Below are 17,125 nucleotides of genomic sequence, written 5' to 3' on the forward strand. Positions count from 1 at the left end.
AACAGAAAAGCAAAACGTTGACTAAAAAAAGACATTATTTATTATTTCTATTAAAGAGTCCAAAATTCCCCCAGCCAAGCTCAGAGTCCTGCATTGCTGGGCACTCTGCAAGTGTACAAATGAAAGGCGACTCCTGTCTTGAAAATCACTGCAAACTTGAGAAGCGGCACGTTTCATCACCATGTATTTGCCGTAGCCAGCCACTGGCTTTGAGCAGGAGGGCATGTCTTACTCCTTTGGTAGTTACAGCACCCTTGCTGCAGGGGAGGAGAGATTTGCCAAGGAAACACCACGGCTGAGTCACGGCCCCCATGCCTGCTTCCCTGGGCTTTCTTGACAATGCCTGGTGCCAGGTGAGGAGCAGCTTGAGAGCGGCTGTAAGCACGCTGAGCCGCCCAACCCGAGCACTTTCTAACCACATTCCTGGCTGCTAACACAGCCGCTCTTCAGAAAACCCAAAGGCAAGCTGCCTGCCGCTGGTGGCTGCCCCTGCACACCCCGGCATGGGAGGGAAGCAGGATGAATCCTGCTCCAGCACCTCCCAACCTGCGCCGAACCCCAGGCTGGGTACGTTTCACCCCATGCTGGGCACGGTGGGCACGGCCCACGCTCGAACCCTCTTCCCTAACAGCACGGGCACGCTGCCGGAGGGTTTGCAGGAACGCCTCGCTCTGTCTGGGCCTCGCCGAGCTCCCAGAAGCGAGGAACTGCCTTTGGCACGGCATGGCGGCGGGCGGCAGCGCTCAGCTCCGAGATGTGCGTGGGGCTGGGGGCACAGGAGCAGCACTGGGGGGCCGCTGGCCGGGCCCCCTCCCCAACCACCGGGGCAGGCCCATCTCCCCCGAACCCATCTCCATCTCCCCCTGACCCCACGTCCTGTAGGGCCGCCCGTGAGGCCCCGCCACCCACACCCCATTCTGGGGGCCACCCAGCCCCATGCCCCCACCACCCCAGGCCCCACAGAGGAGCCCCCCCATGCCCGCAGCTCCCACCCCTCCCTCCCCATTGGCCAGGGAGGCGCCCGCCGGGCCCCAATTGGCTCCCTCAGCTGCTCATCAGGCCCGTGGGGTATTTAAGCGGGGCGAGGCCGCATCCTCCCCGTGCTGCTGGTGCTGGTGGAGCTGTGTGGGCAGGTGAGGCAGGGCTGGCGGGGAGGGGGCTGCAGTTTGGGGAGGGGATTGTGGGTCAGGGAGGGTGTTGTGGCTTGGTCCCATGTGGGGGGCGTTGGGGGCTCCCCAAGGGTGGCTCCTGCTGTCCCGGGGGATCTGCGGCACCTTGCCGTAGGTGGCTCTTTGCAGCCTTACTGGGGTGGAGGGCTGGGGTCTGAGCTGGTGCCATCTCTGGAAATGGTTCCTGGCACTGGGGGAGAGCCCTGAGGCTGTAACAGCCCCGCTGAGGGGCTGGGTTCCCCTGTTGCTGCTCATGGGGCATCTCTGGCTTCCCTGGGAAGGCATGGGGCCATGCGTTGTCTTGGGGTGGGAGGGTGACTTGGGGAGGGTCGTCTTGAGCTGGGCTTCTTGAGAGCCACAGGTGGCATCTCCCAGCGCCTGTGCTGCACGTGGTGTGCCTTGGGAAGGAGGTGAAAGGCTTCAAATACTTCCTAGAGACGTCTTCTAGCCCTGAGATGAGCTGTTGGCAGCATTGCAGACCCCTGAGCCGCGTGCAGGCAGCTGCAGGTCTGAAAGCTCTTCTGTGCGCGTTGGCTGGTGGCGATCAAAGCAGGACGAGGGGTCTGCAGGAGGAGGCTCTCCCACGCGGGGAGCGCGTGATGTGGGTGCCCGACAGGACATCGCCGCTGACTTGCGATCAGCTGGGCATTCCCTTCCTGTTGACAGGGCCGCCAGACCTGCCTGCAGCTATTTCACAGGGATGATCATCAGCGTAGGCATGCTAATAGCGTTAACGAAGGGGAGGGCTGAAGTGACAAGGTAACCTGTCCCTTGCTCAAGAGCAGCCCTGTCTGCAGAGGGAGGCTGCAGCCCTGCACCGTTCTGCTGGCTCACTGGAATGAGCACTTGACAAACTCGCTTGGTGTTTCTCAAGACTAACAGGATTCTTTGTGACTGTGTGAAACTGTGTGGCTGTGAAGGACTTTGTTTCTGGACTTGGTTCTGCTGAAACTGCCGGATTAAAGTGGCTGTTAATGAGCCAGCGGGGCATGTTTCTTGCTCTGCAAGTTACAGGTGCAGCCCAGAGCCCTGGGAGTTCTGTGCTCGTGGTATAATCTGTAAATGGAAAATATGGGAAAGCCCAGGAGCTGTCATACTTCAGGAAAGAAGGAACAGGGTTTTCTAGGAGCTTGGGTAGCTTAAACACTAACTCCATCAAGGAGATGCTTAGTAAAAGCCACTGGCTGTGATGTCTAATCCCCCTTGGAACTGGGGGAGCCAGCGGTCCCTGCCTCCCACTAAAATAGTGGCTCCACTCTTTGAGGTTCCCTAATGCTGCTGACCTTTCCAGAAGGGTGGTATAGGTATAATCCTGCCAGCAATTTTGAATCTTATGTCCCAGGGTCAAACCCCAAATCACCTAATTCCTCTCTGAAATCTAACTCTGCCCTCTGAGTGTTTGCAATGCCTCCCTTGGCCGTGGGCAGTGCCGTTTCCCCCTGCAGCAGGCATCCTGTGACCCTGTTCTGCCAGCTGCGTTTAGGGTAAGTGGGGTATCGGTGGCAGATCTGGAAGAGAATGCAAGTGAGTGCTTCAACCGCAAATTAATACCTCTGCCCTGATTAGCCCTACCTGCTCATATCTAAATTGCTAAAATTAGCTTTGTTTTTTAATGCTCATTAAGGAACTGCTGGTTAAGCTATTGAACTAGTTATGCGTGTTAGTTATGGCTCAATCACTTTTCCCAAAATAAAACAATTCAGGAGGCTTTTTTCCCCTTCAACATCCCACCTCTCTATCCACAGGACAGTGCAACGCAGGCTAGCTCCATGGGGCAGAGCTTGTTTCAGCAGGGAAAAGTAAAACCTTCTGCGTGTTAAAGATCTAGTTTTATGTCTGCCGGGCGCTGTCAGAGGCAGAGATGAGGGGAGCTGCTTACCCCAGCAGAAAAGTACCCTTCTGCCAGGCATGGCAGTGGCTGTGACAGTCTGACCCAGGCAGCAGCTTCGGTGTGCTGGTGCCAGGGCTCTTCCACTGCATTCAGGCTTGTGCCGAGTTGGGCAACGACCAGGGGTTGTGTTATTGTGCCATGCCAGAAGCGTGCACTGAGTTTCATCTTTCTGAAACTACCTGGTCTGAGAAATTTTTCCAGCAGTGACCTAACATTTCGGGTGGAGCAATGGTATGAAACCATCGGCAAAACAAAAGCTTCTGTGAGAACTGCCCGGTTGTGTGAAACAAACTGAGCGGTGGTGCTGCTTTCAATTTCCTGCGTGTTTTCCCATGCGTGGGGCTGTGGGCTGGCAGACCAGATTTCTCTGGGATTTCTGTTTGTAACTGCCGTGGCTCAAAGCTGTGCCTCTCTCCAAAGGAGCGTGAAACAACTGCTGTGGAGTGCTGGGCTTTCCTGTGATCGCTGAGCAAAATGAGGACTGCTCAGCACTTGTGTAGGGGAGAGCACAGAAAGAAAACAAAACCACGCTGTCCATATGACTCATGACTAGTCCACAGCACAACTACTGGCATTGCAACACACCCAGATCCTTCCTCCAGAGGAGAGCAAACCATGTTCTAACACGATTGTGCTGTGAGGGCTGTCACTGCCGGTGGCATCCATAATTAAGGTGGGCTCCTGGTACTTCAGAGGCTGACTCTAAGCTTACAGTAGTTTTTACATCAACCAAGGAGTTGCTCCTGATTTATGTTAGCAACTAGAGTTTTCATTTATTTCTTCTCTGGTTTGTTCTCTGTATGCTAACCCTGACACTGAGGCTGGTAAGACATTCTGTGGTTTAAGCTTTTTCCACCTGTCTAGAAATGAGGCAACTCAGCCAAGGGGTTGTTTGGAATGGTGTTGAAATAGGGCAAAGCACAACTGCAACAGCTCTGCAGACTCATTCAGCCTACTCAGCTTCAAAAAACCAAATTTGTTCCTCTGCAGCACAAGAATAACTGCTACGTGAGCAAACCATGTGGACTTTGGGACTGAGGCTTTGCATTCAAGCCCTGTTCATGCTTGGAGCAATCTTCTAGAAGCTTTCCCAAGCTGCTGAAGCGCAAGCTGTATTTCACTTGGTGTTATGTTAGGCAGTCGCTGGGCAGGGTGATCATCAGGAATGCCCAGAAGGGTGCTGGCTCTGGGCTTCCTACTGGAGAGGATGGAGGTGCCTATCTGTGATAGCTCTTGCTGTGGACAGGTAGCGTTTGGCATCCCTGCCCTGTCTGAGTCTCACTGAAATGCCGAGTAGTTGCATATGTAACTTGCTGGGCTGTCAAGCCCATGGCATTACCTGCTGAGAATTTTCATAGTTCTACTGTCAGCCCAGAGCCAGAAAACGTTTCACTGTTTGTTCTCCAGCTTTCTTGTTCCCAGAGCAAATGGGAATCTTACACAAGTCAGAGTTGACAACAAGAAGAACAGTGTCACTAATCAGATAGCTTTTTTTTGGCAAAGTCTGCCAGGGAGCCTGGAGTTGTCCTTGGCTTGGGAATCCTTTTTTTTTCCACTGGAAAATGCTGTAGGAATTGTAAGAACAGGGATTAACTGGAATGGGAGGAAAGCAGATACTGCAATGAAGAACAAGTGTGCTGAAGTCCCTGCTGTGCCTGACTGAGGCAAGATGTAATCTTGGATTTATCGTGATACTGGAGTGTCCAGATACCAATGCAGTTCCATGCTGGGGAGGTACATATTTATTCAAGATATTGCATCATTTTTATACTTCAACTTTTGTAGTCTCATTAGGTAATGAGAACACTTCTAGGACTTAGTATCAAGGGAAGTATGGAGAAATTTGCCCTGTAGTTCTCCTAGCTGGTCAGTTGGATGAGAACACAAGCGTTGAAGTAGATGGGTGGACTGCTACAGCAGCAAAACATGACCTGCCATTTTAGGAAAACTCAAACATTTTCATACCTCTTCCAGAGCTGGGAGACTTTCTGTTGCTGGAGTTGGTAGTGATGATAAAGAGGCATAGTGGGACTACTCTTAAAAATGAGTAATTAAAATCAAAATAGAGTATTGGGAAAGTTCAGCTGTTTCTTCAATAGTTCAATGATAATGGAGTTTAAAACAATGAGTTCATCTTATGTAATTTTAGTTTTCATTTCAAAACTTATGGTAGTTAGATTGCCTCAGACACGACAGGTTACTGCTGTACTAAGCCCTGATGAAATGTTCATGTGGCTTATGCCACTAAACCTGCGCCTGCAGGGTGCAGCTTTCCTTCCTTCCAGTCCTTGGGCAGTAGAGAGCCTGTGCAGTGGGAAGCTGAACCAGGAGTATCTTTGTAATGTTACGCATTTTCTCTGCGAAAGTTCTCACCCGCTTCTGACCCTGCATCTTTGAAACAAGTTAAATGTTACCACTAATAAGTAGGATGCTTTGTTGAAAGTATTTAGCTGTGTGGAGGTTGAGGGTTGGGACTGAGTACAGTTGTCCTGTACAAGCATTTGGACACCATAATCTATAGAGCCTCTTAAATATCTTCACTTTCTTGTAAGAAAGATGAATGATTCCATGAAGTTCCTGCGCTGTGCTGGATCTTGACTGTTGCCCTCTGCTTTTCACTGGTATTGGTAGGACTGTAGTTCACTTGAGGAAACTTAAGTTGTACTCTGACTACTTTTAACCTTTCAGCTGCAGTTGATTTCACTATGGCATCAAAGAAGACCACACAGAATCTGCCAGAGGCTGAGGAACAGCAGCAAGAGGTAGGTGCCAGACAGGTGGGTACTCAAACATGCAGCAGTTAAACTACCTGCTGACAGCTATGGTGGTTAGCTAACTTGTGTCAGCATCTCAAAACCATGCTGGGAGTAGCAGGAAAAACTAACCAAATGAAGCTGTGGCTAAATCTAAACACAATTCTGAAGCCAACTTTTCTTGCTCAAGAAAAAATTCCAGGGCTGGCTCAAGTAATGCAAATAATTCTGAAACGTTAGCTGTTATCAGTCCTATTTCTACATCTGGGCTTGATGGTGCTAAAACCCAGTGACTCAGCAGTGACAAGTGTACAGCTCCAACTTCTAATCCTGGCTTGCTACTGACAAGGATTTGTCTTCGGGCAAATCCCTTCAACTCTGAACTTAAAAAGGGTGATGAGATGGACTGGGTGTTGCCATACAACTTTTAATATCTTGTATTCACTCCTCAGCTTGAGGCTGGGTCTCAGTCACTTGTTTCTCTCTGGTTTTAGAGTGCTGTCAATCGGGTGACCAGCCTGCCCTTGCTCAACTCTGCATTCAACCTGGTCTCGTCTGCCTACAACCACACCAAGGAGACGCATCCTTGCCTCAGCGGTGTCTGCAACGTGGCTGAGACTGTGGCTGCTGTTGCAGTAGGGAGTGTGGTCGGTGGGGCACAGCCCATACTGAACCAGCTTGAGCCACAAAGTAAGCGAGGAGGCTGGGGAGACCCTCCCTGCACGGAAGGGAGTAGGTGGCAGGGGAGCTTCAGGGGCCTGCCAGGTGACATCCATCTCCTTTAGCACACTGTTCAAGTTAATTACAGCACTGAGTCATCTGCTGTTCCCAGCTGTTCAATAAATCCACTGAATTTGATGGACATGATATTACTAGCAGAAGTGGAGCTTGGCCTCCTGTCTGTGGTTTCTTGAAGTCAGTAAAAACTACTCGCCTTTCTTTCACTGCTCCAAGCTATCAACATCCCATCTGGTAGTATCAGTGTCCCTTCTGGGTATTGCTCAGTCTCTTATCCCAACCCTTTCCAACCCTCTAACCATCCTGCTCACCAGAGACAAGTATTATACTGCACTTGGAGTGAGGAGCAGCCAATTGCTAGAAAGCTGGGAAGGCAAAATGGAGTCTGAACCTGCTTGAACTGAAGGGCTTGCTCACTTCTTAATGAGACACCCCCCAAACACTGCACCCCAGAGCAGTGATTTTTTTCTTATTTGTGTTCATAAGTATCCCATGTTGGTCATTATAGGGTCAAAAATCCCTTTCCAAACTGAAGACTAAACTGGTACCTCTCCTTTTTATCTAGTTGCACTTGTAAATGAATATGCTTGTAAAGGATTGAATCAGCTGGAGGAGAACTTGCCTTTCCTTCAACAGCCAGCAGATAAGGTAAAGTAAAAGCTTTTCCTGGGGAAGCCGTGGCTTGCTCTCTTGCTTTTTGGAACTCTTATGTGTAAAGAAGAGCTTGGGGAAATAAACTTGAGCAGCACTACTTTGTGAGGTCAGTCCCTGGCATGGGCTAAGGGATTTCTTGGTAGCTGTTGATGGCTGGGGATGTCTTCATGTGGGAATGAACACAGCCTTGTGGGAAACTGGGGAAAATACACCTGTATTTACAAGAGCACAAGCACAGTTTAGCCATATGCAAAAGCTACTTCAGGTCTTATTTCAGGAAAAAAAAAATCTCTCTGCCCCTTCCTGTTGTAGGTAATCTCAGACACCAAGCAGCTGGTTTCCACCAAAGTGATATCTGCTATGGATGCTGCCTGTGAGGCAAAAGAAGCAGTGGCTGATAAAGTGACTGAAGCTGTGGATCTCACTAAAAATGTTGTTGGGGACAGCGTTAAGCTGACCAGGTCAGTGGTTGCCTCCAGTGTTAGCAGTGCTGTGGAGGCTGCTCAGGGTGCCAAGGACCTCATGACCAACAAGGTGACCGAAGCAGTAGACCTCACTAAACACATTGTGGAGGACAGCATTGGACTGACCAAGTCTGCAGTGGCATCTACTATTGTCAATGCTGTGGAGGCTGCCCAGGGTGCCAAGGAGCTCATGACCAACAAGGTGACAGAGGCTGTGGACCTGAGTAAGCACATTGTGGAGGAGAGCGTTGGTCTGACCAAGTCTGCAGTTGCTTCCACTATTGTTAATGCTGTGGAGGCCGCCCAGGGTGCCAAGGACCTCGTGACCAACAAGGTGACCGAAGCAGTAGACCTCACTAAACACATCGTGGAGGACAGCGTTGGTCTGACCAAGTCTGCAGTTGCTTCCACTATTGCCAGCGCTGTGGAGGCTGCCCAGGGTGCCAAGGAGCTCATGACCAACAAGGTGACGGAGGCTGTGGACCTGAGTAAGCACATTGTGGAGGAGAGCGTTGGACTGACCAAGTCTGCAGTGGCATCTACTATTGTCAATGCTGTGGAGGCTGCCCAGGGGGCCAAGGAACTGGTGACCAACAAGGTGACAGAGGCAGTGGATCTAACTAAAGTGGCTGTTCAGGATGGTGTTGAGAAGACCAAATCAGTGGTCACTTCTACAGTCAATACAGCCCTGGATGCTGCATATAACACCATAACTAGCAAAATAAATACAGCCCTTGAGCAGAGCAGAGGGGCTATCCAGGAGAGTGTGGAGATAACTAATGCAGTGGTGAACAACAGTGTAAGCAAAGCCAGGGCGGTGGGCCAAGCAGTGGCAGGTGGTGTAGAATCTGTCCTGGGCATATCAGAAGATCTGGTGGATCAATACCTCCCCATGACACAAGAGGAACTAGGTGAGAAAATGGTTAACTGGCGGTTGTAAATGCAAAGCCTGTCCTATGTGACTAGAGAGCACCTGATGCTGCAAGTCATCTGAAGTAGGCAGGTAGCTCTGAATTTGTCATCAACTTGGCTTTGTCAACATTGACTGTCCACGTGCTGCAGGACAGAGTTCAAGCATTTGCTAGCTGCTTCTTGCCCTTTAGCTTCAAGACAAATGTGTGGGTGCCTGCTTCAACCTATCTGTCAAGTCTGCTTATCTGGAGAGAACCCTGAGAGGGGACTAGCCTACCTTTAACATCTGAGCAACTGCAAACACCTAGTGTTTATACAGCAAGCTTCAGCCTTCTTGTCTTACAATGGGAGCTCTTACCTCTTTTTTTTCCCCCGCACTTCCCAGCTGGGGGAGTGGAGCACAGCTACATCTCTGTTCTTATTTCCTCCAGGTAAACTTGCCACTGCTGAGGGATTTGGTATGGCTTCTGTGGAGGAGCAGAAACAGCAGCAGAGTTACTTCGTTCGTCTGGGTTCCCTCTCTAACAAAGTCCGCCACAGAGCCTACCAGCACTCCCTGAACAAGCTGCAGCACGTTAAGCAAAGAATCCAGAACACACTCTCGCAACTACAGCTGGCAATAAACTTGGTACCAACATGTTTTTTCCTTTTTTTCCCTCCCATCTGTAGACTTCCTGCTGTAATAACCAGATGTAGGTGCTTCTTCCATCCTGCACCCAGCTGCATGTCCTTCTGGGCCCCTCCCTGTCTGAAGTGCTTAGGGCCACTTTTGCTTCACTGATTTTATGTGCTTGCAATCCAATTCCACCTCTCATTTTTCCCATCAGATTGAATCTGTGAAAAAGGAGGTTGGCCAGAAGCTTCTGGATGGTCAAGAGAAGCTCCATCAGCTGTGGGTGGACTGGAGCCTGACCCAACCCAAGGGACCTCAAGTTAAAACAGCCTCCCAAGCAGAGGTATACCTATGCAGGTGTATGTAATCAGGCCTCTTGTGGATGGTGTGCATCTCATCTGCTATAGTAGTTGAGCTATATTTCTTTCCCAGCAGATAGAATCACGGACTTTAACTATGCTGCATATCATCACCCAGCAGCTACAACGTGCTTATGAGAATCTGAAAGTCAGCATCCATGGCCTCCCCAGCAACATTCAAGAAGCTGTGCATCAGGCCACTCGAAATATCCGGAAGCTCCATGCTTCTTTTTCCAGCGCTAAGTCCTTCCATGACCTGTCTAGCACCACCCTTGCTGAGAGTCAGGACTATGTGGTAGAAGCCCAAAGGTCTCTAAATGACCTGCTTCAGTATGTAACCCAGAACATCCCTCTTAACTGGTTGGTGGGTCCCTTCAGGGCAATAGCAAAAGAGGATAGCAGAAAGGAGAAGAAAGATATGACTGATAGAAAATGTCCTGCATTGGAAGAGGCTGCTACATCAAAGGAAGTGGCTAAGATTCCTGAAGAACCAAAGGGAGCAAAAACAATTCTGGGGGAAGTGTGTGAAGTACTAGAGAAGATAGAAGAGAAGCTAGAGAGAGACATGGAGGTGGAAATGGAGGTGGCATTGGCTGCAAAGGAGTTAGTAACTAATGCACCAAAGGAAGATCTCTGAAAAATTCCGTCTTCTCTGGCCAAGGCCCCTTGGCTAGAACATAACTTGGTCTTTTAATCTTGTGCCCAACTGCTGATCATGCCAAGAATGCCTGTCCCAGGCTGAGCATACAGAAAGTTGTAGTTTGCGAGACTTGATAACCAAGCAGGGGTGATTCCGTATCTTGACTTTTTTTAAGGATGCTGCTCTGAAAGGGGAGCTGGAGGGCCTGTACTTTGAACTTCTAAGTCAGCACAGCTGTGTATGTGAGTGGCTAACTCTGGGTGAGAAGTGGTCTCAAGTTATTTTTAATGTTGGGTTTTTAATGAATTCATCCAAGCTGTGGAGATTTTAAAGAGGATAATGCACTTGACCTTTAATAGTGTTTCCCTCCTACAAGTTTTAAACTACACACTACAGCCACTACATCCTTTCCGACTGCTTTCTGACTTGTGCTTCCTGAGAAGCTCAGCACTGCAGCAGACCAGGAACAGCTGGGAGCAAGAGGCTTCTTCTCAAAAGAGACTTCTCTTCATGGTCAGCAAAACAGTTGTTTTTTCACAGAGGGAACACTTGGCAAGGTGGGATTTTTCTTTTAAGGGTGCCAATTTGCAGTGGGACTGTCTTTCCTAGTTGTGTAAATGATTTCAGGAATCCTCTGAGTGTGTGTAACTCTGTCAGGGATGTATTTTGCAGCTTTTGCCAGGAGTCATTCTGCCATGTTTATAGGATATTCAGTCATTAAAATAGAGAGAGGTACAGCAATTTTTTCCAAGCAAACAATACTTTGTAGTCAGCTGTAATGTAACTTACTTTGTCCTTGTATGGCACCATTCCTAGGGCTAGAGTAATAGCAAAGACATCACAATAAAGCTTGAACTGCTGTCAAATAAACGTGTTTGTTCTCTGTATGTAAAGCTGCAGCATCATCTTCTTTCCCTTAGCTGTGGGGGGTGGGAAGCTTGCGTTTAACAACTCCCTTCTCGTTATTCTCACCCAAATGCTTTTAGCGGGTCTAGGCTCTGCCTCAAGCTTCAGAAGAAAAGGATTTTGGCAGGGCTGTCTGTCCCAGTACCTGTGCCCCACACTATCTGGTTCCTCTCCAGCCCCATCTCACACATTTCATGCTGCCACCCCAGAAGCAATGCTGACAGCCTCTCACTAGAGGAAAAAGTCGGTGCCCAGGCAGAGCTTTTTTCACGAGCTTGGCTTAAATACTTGAACACCTCCGGGAGCTTTCCTGGGGGCTGCCCGGCCGGCGGGGCCCACACCGGGGCGGCTGCAGAAGCCCAGGCCCGGGCTGTGCTGGGCCCGCTCCGCCCCGGCCCTGAGGCCTGGCCCCGCTCCGCCCCGGCCGGGCCCCGCCGCTTCCTCGAGTGCTCGGCGGGCTCCCGAGGCCCGGCCCCAGCCCAGGCTCGGCAGGGAAAGAAGCCGAGGCCCGGAGGCCGCGGCCCGGCCCGGGAGCTGGGGCGAGGCGGCCCCCGGGGAGGCCGCAGCGGGACCCGCCGCAGGTAGGCTGGCCCCGGCCCCTTCCCCACCGCCCAGGGGCCGTGGGGCGGCAACAAAACGGGGGGGGGAAAAGGTGTAAAAAAGGTGCTGGGCTCAACGGGAGCGGGGTCAGGCCGGGGCCCTGCCTTGCGTGCCCACCTCACGGGCAGCCAGGTCGGCTGAAACGGCGGAGGGGCACCGCGAAAGGCGGCAGAAATCGGAGTGAGGAGCGGGGCCTCTTGCTGAGTCACAGAGCGGAAGGGCACCGCCGAGTTTCAAAGGTCTGGCTCTGCTGTTTCGAATGCCCGGCCTTTCTCTCCTTTCCTCTGCTTCGCAGAATCAGACATTTCATTGAAGGAGCCATTAACTTCCTCAGGTTCAGCTTGAGCTCACTCGTTATGCAATTAGAGGATTTTTGTGAGATATAAACAATTTGAAATTACAAACTTTCCCCAGCCGAGAGCTATTTTTAAACACCACGGCTTCCTTTAAATAGAGAGAGCTTGTCCATCACGCTGTGAGTGCCTGGGAGCCTCCACGAGCAGCATCCCTCCCGCTGCCAGCACCGCTGCCCTCCGGTACCGCCAGGTCTGCCGATTAATTTAACCCCGCTCAGCTGGCTCCGGTGAGTGCGAAGGCTTAAGAGAGCTCAGGGATTAGATGTGGACGGAGATCGTGTTAATGTCTACAATTACATTAGGTAGCCTGAGAGCAGATGTGTGTGGGCTATGGGCCATCAACTGTCCTGGCAGGGCTTGAGAGGTTTGAAAGGGGTTCCTCTAGGCGTGCTTTATTCCCCAGCTGCCCACCGCAAGGAGCCTGTGATGCCCCTGGCATCAGCCACTGCCCTGAAGGGGCCCCTGGAGAAGATGGGTACTTGGATGTACCCACACAGGTTATTAGTTCAGCAGTTATTTTAAAACAGTTATAACTAATGTGATATGAAAACGCAGAACTTGTTCTTTGCTTAATAACAGAGTTGGAACAATGTGTGGAGCGTGTCACGTGCGCTGGTATATTTGTAAGCACTAAATGGATGCAAAAATATTTCAGAGCCGTGAGGGAGAGCCTGGGAGCTCCCCGCCTCGCTATTTCTGAACGTGTTGCGCTGTGTTCTTTTCACAGGTTCATCTGGCCCGTTCTTCAGGACGCAGACATCCCAGTTCTGAGATGAGTCCCTGAGCAGCAAAGAGCTACTGTTTGCGCAGCACGTGAAGTACAACCAGGACAGACATCACAAAGCACAGAGCTCCAAATGCTGTAATATGCTTTTTCTATCCAAGTTGCTTCAGTCCATAATCTGGGCCACGAGCTGATGAGATGGCACAGAGTGTCAAGTCCCAGCCAAGCTTTGAGGACGTTCTTAATATTTTATCCCAGATCCCACAAGATAAACTCCTTGGCCTCAAATATAAACTGAGGCATTTGATATCTGGGCGCAGCAGCACATTACTGCAAGCCATGGTCCTGCTCACTCTGGGACAAGAAGCAGATGCAAGAATTTGTCTGAATGACGTAGGAGATGAGCGGGCAGCCTTGTATATCCACCAGACCAAACTGGGCCCTGCAGGACTGCAGAAAGATGGGGAGAATTTGCAGCCCCCCCAGCTGGATGCAGGTGCCATGGCACTTCTGGCACAGATCTACTCGCTGCTGGCAAAGGAAGAACTGTGTAGTCACGAAGCTGTGGTCAAAGCTGACCAGGCTGCCACCGAAGCCCGCAATGCCAGCAGGGAGGCTCAGGGGGATTCACTCAACAGCGTCCTGGCTGGGGAGCAGGAAAAATGTGGCTCAGCTATCAGCGCTGGGGATTCCGACAACAAGTTTCAGACACTGAGATCTGATGTGAGCACAGGATTTCTCCAGAAGACCATCCCAAACAGCATGGTGAAAAGCTCCCCAGTGCGGATTAGAGCTGCCTCAGACCTCTCAGGCCCAAGGACCTTGCACTCCTCAGTGAGCTCTGCTTCTCTGACCAATCTCCAGATCAGTGAATCGCCAACAGCTGTTTTTTGCATGCAGCCTCCTTCCCGTGAGCCCAGCCGGCTGTGCGACAAGGACAGCAGCAGTGCTCAACAGCCTGCTGGAGACAGGCAGAGCCACAGCCCGCAGGAAACAAGCTGGGCAAGCAGCTCCAACACTCATCCCAGGCTGGACACAAATGCCCAGGTCCCCCAAGCGGAGAAGGCTCTGCAGGTCAGTTCCTGCCATCCATCTCTCCCTATTCCTGAAACACAGCTGCCCACACTAGGTGCTGTCAGCCAACCTGTCGAAACTAGTGACATTTCCAGCATAGTGACAGCAGAACCGCCAACACCAAAAGAAAGCAGAGACCAAAAGCAAGAGCTATCTACAGGTCTTCCTGATTCAAGAACCACAGTGGATGTTGGTCCTGCCTGTGTGCCCACAAAGGACTCCTATGTTCCAGTGGGCACTTCCAGCCCTGCACCTGCTTCCACTTCATCCTGTTTTCCTCCTTATACCTACTCCTCTTCAACCCTTTCCCCTCCTCTTTACGCTACTCCTTACAGCTTACCACATCCTTCTCCCTTCCACTCACCCCCCTCTCCAGCCTGCCCTCCTCCTTTCCAAACTGTGAAAGTAGCATCGGCATCAGAGCCAGACAGTGGAGAGAGAAAGTTCTTCACTTTTGTTATTCTGCATGCTGGGGAAGACGAGCATGTTGCCTGTCGGGTGAAGAACCTGCTGGAGACCATGGGGGTTCCCAACGGTGCTACATTCTGCGAGGACTTCCTCGTTGCAGGACACGGCCGCCTGACTTGCTTTCAGGATGCTTTGGAAAACTCTGCTTTCATCATCCTTCTGCTGACCAAGAACTTCCTGTGCCAACTGTGCATGTTTGAAACAAACTCAGCTCTGATGGAGTCCATCCAGCGACCATCCAAACACAACTCAGTCATCCCTTTTGTACCCAAAGAGAACCCCCTGGAGCGGAGTGAGATTCCCAGCATACTCAGTGTGCTGGTGGCCTTGGATGAGAACTCTATTGGGTTTGCCAAGGTAGTGAAGAACACCTTTACCGCCAGAAAGATCAACGAGAGGAAAGCCATGTGGGACCAGATACAGCAAGTCCGAGAGCAGAAAAGGATACAACAGCTGTATAAGGATCACTACCAAACCCTGCAGAACTTGGGTGCTCGGAACCTTGGCTCCCTTCCCCAGGTGCCTCTGTCAGGAACGCCGTGCTTAGGGCAGCCGCTGGAACAGCTCATGCCTCACCAGTCGTCCCAGCAGTGCCGTCCCCCTTGGGCCTCATACTGTCCCCCTGCTGCCACATACCCACCTCCCCCAGCTGCTCACCCCGCGTCTGCTCAGCTGGGCCCCTCTCCTTCCCAACCGTTTCATCTCCCGTCAGGCTACCGCAACGTGACGCCAGACGCAGGAGGCGCCCAGCCCATCATCATTCAGCACGCTCGAATGGTTCAGATTGGGAACCACAACACAATGCAAGTGGAAACTGCCGCACCAGGCCCGCGGGACAGTGAGAAAGAATCCACGGAGAATTCTTGATCAGAGGTGCAGAAGGTCAGCCAGGGCCAGAGACACTCATGTTTTATTTCAAACCCTAGATTACATTGATTCTGCTGGTACTGGGACTACTGGTGTTTCACTGGGGGTAAAAGGTGCCATTTCTTGGAGCACAGGAGAAAACCACTTTCTTTTGCACAGGACTAAAGAGGTTGCAATCTCCTGGGACTACCATCCACGTGCTTATTTTCAAGTGACTTAGAAAACTATTTTCCTGATTTTCTGAGGGTTACTGGGAGGTTTTAGAAATAAATTTTAATTAATTTGTGTTTCTCCAGTTCTTTCCTGCAGAACTAGGAAAGGGGCAGCTGGGGATGTCTGGAAAACTGCTCTGCATGTTCGTACCTCTGGAGTGGAGGGGGCTGGGAGATGGCACATCTGGGGTCTGTTTCATAATCTGCCGCTGACCAAGTGATTTGAGGAAAATTCTTCAGGGGATGCTTTGGGGAGTCACTGTGGCCTCCAGTCAAGGTGCTAAGCACTGCGAGGTCCCACTGGTTTCTTCTGGCAGTCCTCTTCGCTCCTGGTTGCACAGTATGCTGTTGGCCCTTCACACCAACGCCTACTTTGTGTGCATGGCGTGCTCCCCTTGCAGCAGTGCACCAGCAGCGCCATTTCCCCCACCCTCTCACAGCAGGCCTGGGAAGCTGCACAAAACTTACTTCCAAAACTTCTGAGAGGCTGCAGGCCTCCGCGTTGAGGCACCAAGAGATCACTGCTCTCGATTCCCCTCTGAAACTGCACAGAGAGAAGCTTTGTGTTCGTGAAATAACTCCCATGTGCCCCTGGAGGCGTGATCTAAGGACAATATTTTTGTATTTAAGACAACTCTGTTTGACTCAAAGGGCTGAGATTACACACCAGGCACGAGGTTAAACACGAATCTCCGCAGTAAAGCTGGGCCTTGGAAAAGCAATTACTTGATGAAGGCAGCATGGAGAGGGGTAAATTTTGGAGGAAGTCTGGAGGCAGCAGTGTGTTCTCCATTCTTACCTGTTTTTAAAAGGTCAGAAACAGGATCAGGCCCTGTTAGAGTGGCTACTGTACAGAGAAATGTCCCCTGCCGAGATTACCCCATCTATTTGTGTTACCGCCTTTGAGGGAAAAGATTGACTCAAAACCAAAAGTGTTGAGCAGAGCATTACAGAAGTGGGGAAAGGCCGGTAATGGGGGAGATGTTCTGCAGGCCCCAGGCAATGGCTGTGCGAGACAGGCTTCCCCTGAGCTTTGAACACAAGGAAGGAATCTGAGGCCAAATGCCAGAGCCCTCGCTCAATCTCTGATGGCTTCTGCCGTGGCTATTTGCCTGGTCTGTCAGCAGAGGTCAGCCCAAAGCCACCAGGCGTCTAGAAATGGGACTGCTCCCTCGCGGAGCGGAGCCAAGGCAACAGCAGCCACTGCTGCGGGGTCTCTGCGAGGTGCGGGGCAGCTCTCCCCACTCCTCACCCGGGGAAGAGCCAGACAGCTACCAAGTCCTCGTGAAGGAGGGTCGATGCAAGTGATAAGAGGGGATGGGCTCCGTTCCTAGTAGTTCTGCAGATGTTTGCATGTTCGTGTCTCTGAGTACTTGCCCCAGGATGTTTCAACTCGAGAGCAGGCAGCGCTGTCTGGAAGCCAACAAGCAGGACCCCTGCAGGCTGTCCTGGTCCTGTCCTGTACCCGAGCACGGCACTCGCAGCGCCTCATTCTGGGTTATAGTCTTTGTCTAAGAACCACCCAATCTTTGCAACCAAAAACTGCTTAAGAAAAATATTATTAAGTCCTCAGAGAAAAGACTGTTTGGGTGATATTAAGCCCCTCTCAGGCAGCACCATTAAGCTAAAGACTAGTCAGTTCTCACCCTTCCTCTCTGGCTCAGTCTATCTCAAACTCTTTCTATCCATAGCACTAAAAGCTGCCATCGGTTGCTGGCTTCCAGC

At 51.1% G+C, this 17,125-nt stretch overlaps 2 protein-coding genes across 4 annotated transcripts; both read left to right on the forward strand.

Annotated features, from left to right (window-relative positions):
• The first annotated feature begins 973 nt into the window (after window positions 1–973).
• LOC308182092 (uncharacterized protein) lies at window positions 974–11,063 on the forward strand. Of its 2 annotated transcripts, none has more exons than XM_080566147.1 (8): window positions 974–1,133; window positions 5,749–5,822; window positions 6,308–6,503; window positions 7,117–7,199; window positions 7,518–8,580; window positions 9,013–9,209; window positions 9,409–9,537; window positions 9,627–11,063. In XM_080566147.1, the coding sequence occupies exons 2-8, from the start codon at window positions 5,766–5,768 to the stop codon at window positions 10,188–10,190; spliced, it is 2,289 nt and encodes a 762-aa protein (XP_080422273.1). In that variant the 5' UTR covers window positions 974–1,133; window positions 5,749–5,765; the 3' UTR covers window positions 10,191–11,063. The 2 variants fall into 2 exon arrangements, with proteins under 2 accessions (XP_080422273.1, XP_080422274.1); XM_080566148.1 differs by having other exon boundaries at window positions 9,630–11,063.
• Window positions 11,064–11,206: 143 nt separating this feature from the next.
• TICAM1 (TIR domain containing adaptor molecule 1) lies at window positions 11,207–15,473 on the forward strand. 2 transcript variants are annotated; one of them, XM_080566149.1, is made up of 2 exons: window positions 11,207–11,680; window positions 12,783–15,473. In XM_080566149.1, exon 2 carries the CDS (start codon window positions 12,978–12,980, stop codon window positions 15,186–15,188), a length of 2,211 nt encoding a protein of 736 aa, XP_080422275.1. In that variant the 5' UTR covers window positions 11,207–11,680; window positions 12,783–12,977; the 3' UTR covers window positions 15,189–15,473. The 2 variants fall into 2 exon arrangements, with proteins under 2 accessions (XP_080422275.1, XP_080422276.1); XM_080566150.1 differs by lacking the exon at window positions 11,207–11,680 and adding an exon at window positions 11,709–11,938.
• Window positions 15,474–17,125: the final 1,652 nt, after the last annotated feature.

The sequence above is a fragment of the Anser brachyrhynchus genome (assembly GCF_964034855.1).
Source record: "Anser brachyrhynchus genome assembly, chromosome: 23".
In the NCBI taxonomy this organism is placed as follows: Eukaryota; Metazoa; Chordata; class Aves; order Anseriformes; family Anatidae; genus Anser; species Anser brachyrhynchus.

What these genes read in the sequence shown, in the direction of transcription:
- LOC308182092 (XM_080566147.1), top strand. Translation starts at nt 5,766, where the DNA reads ATGGCATCAAAGAAGACCACACAGAATCTGCCAGAGGCTGAGGAACAG. An exon ending in CTGAGGAACAGCAGCAAGAG is followed by an intron (nt 5,823 to 6,307) that starts GTAGGTGCCAGA and finishes CTCTGGTTTTAG; the next exon opens with AGTGCTGTCAATCGGGTGAC. An exon ending in CATGACACAAGAGGAACTAG is followed by an intron (nt 8,581 to 9,012) that starts GTGAGAAAATGG and finishes TATTTCCTCCAG; the next exon opens with GTAAACTTGCCACTGCTGAG.
- TICAM1 (XM_080566149.1), top strand. Translation starts at nt 12,978, where the DNA reads ATGGCACAGAGTGTCAAGTCCCAGCCAAGCTTTGAGGACGTTCTTAAT.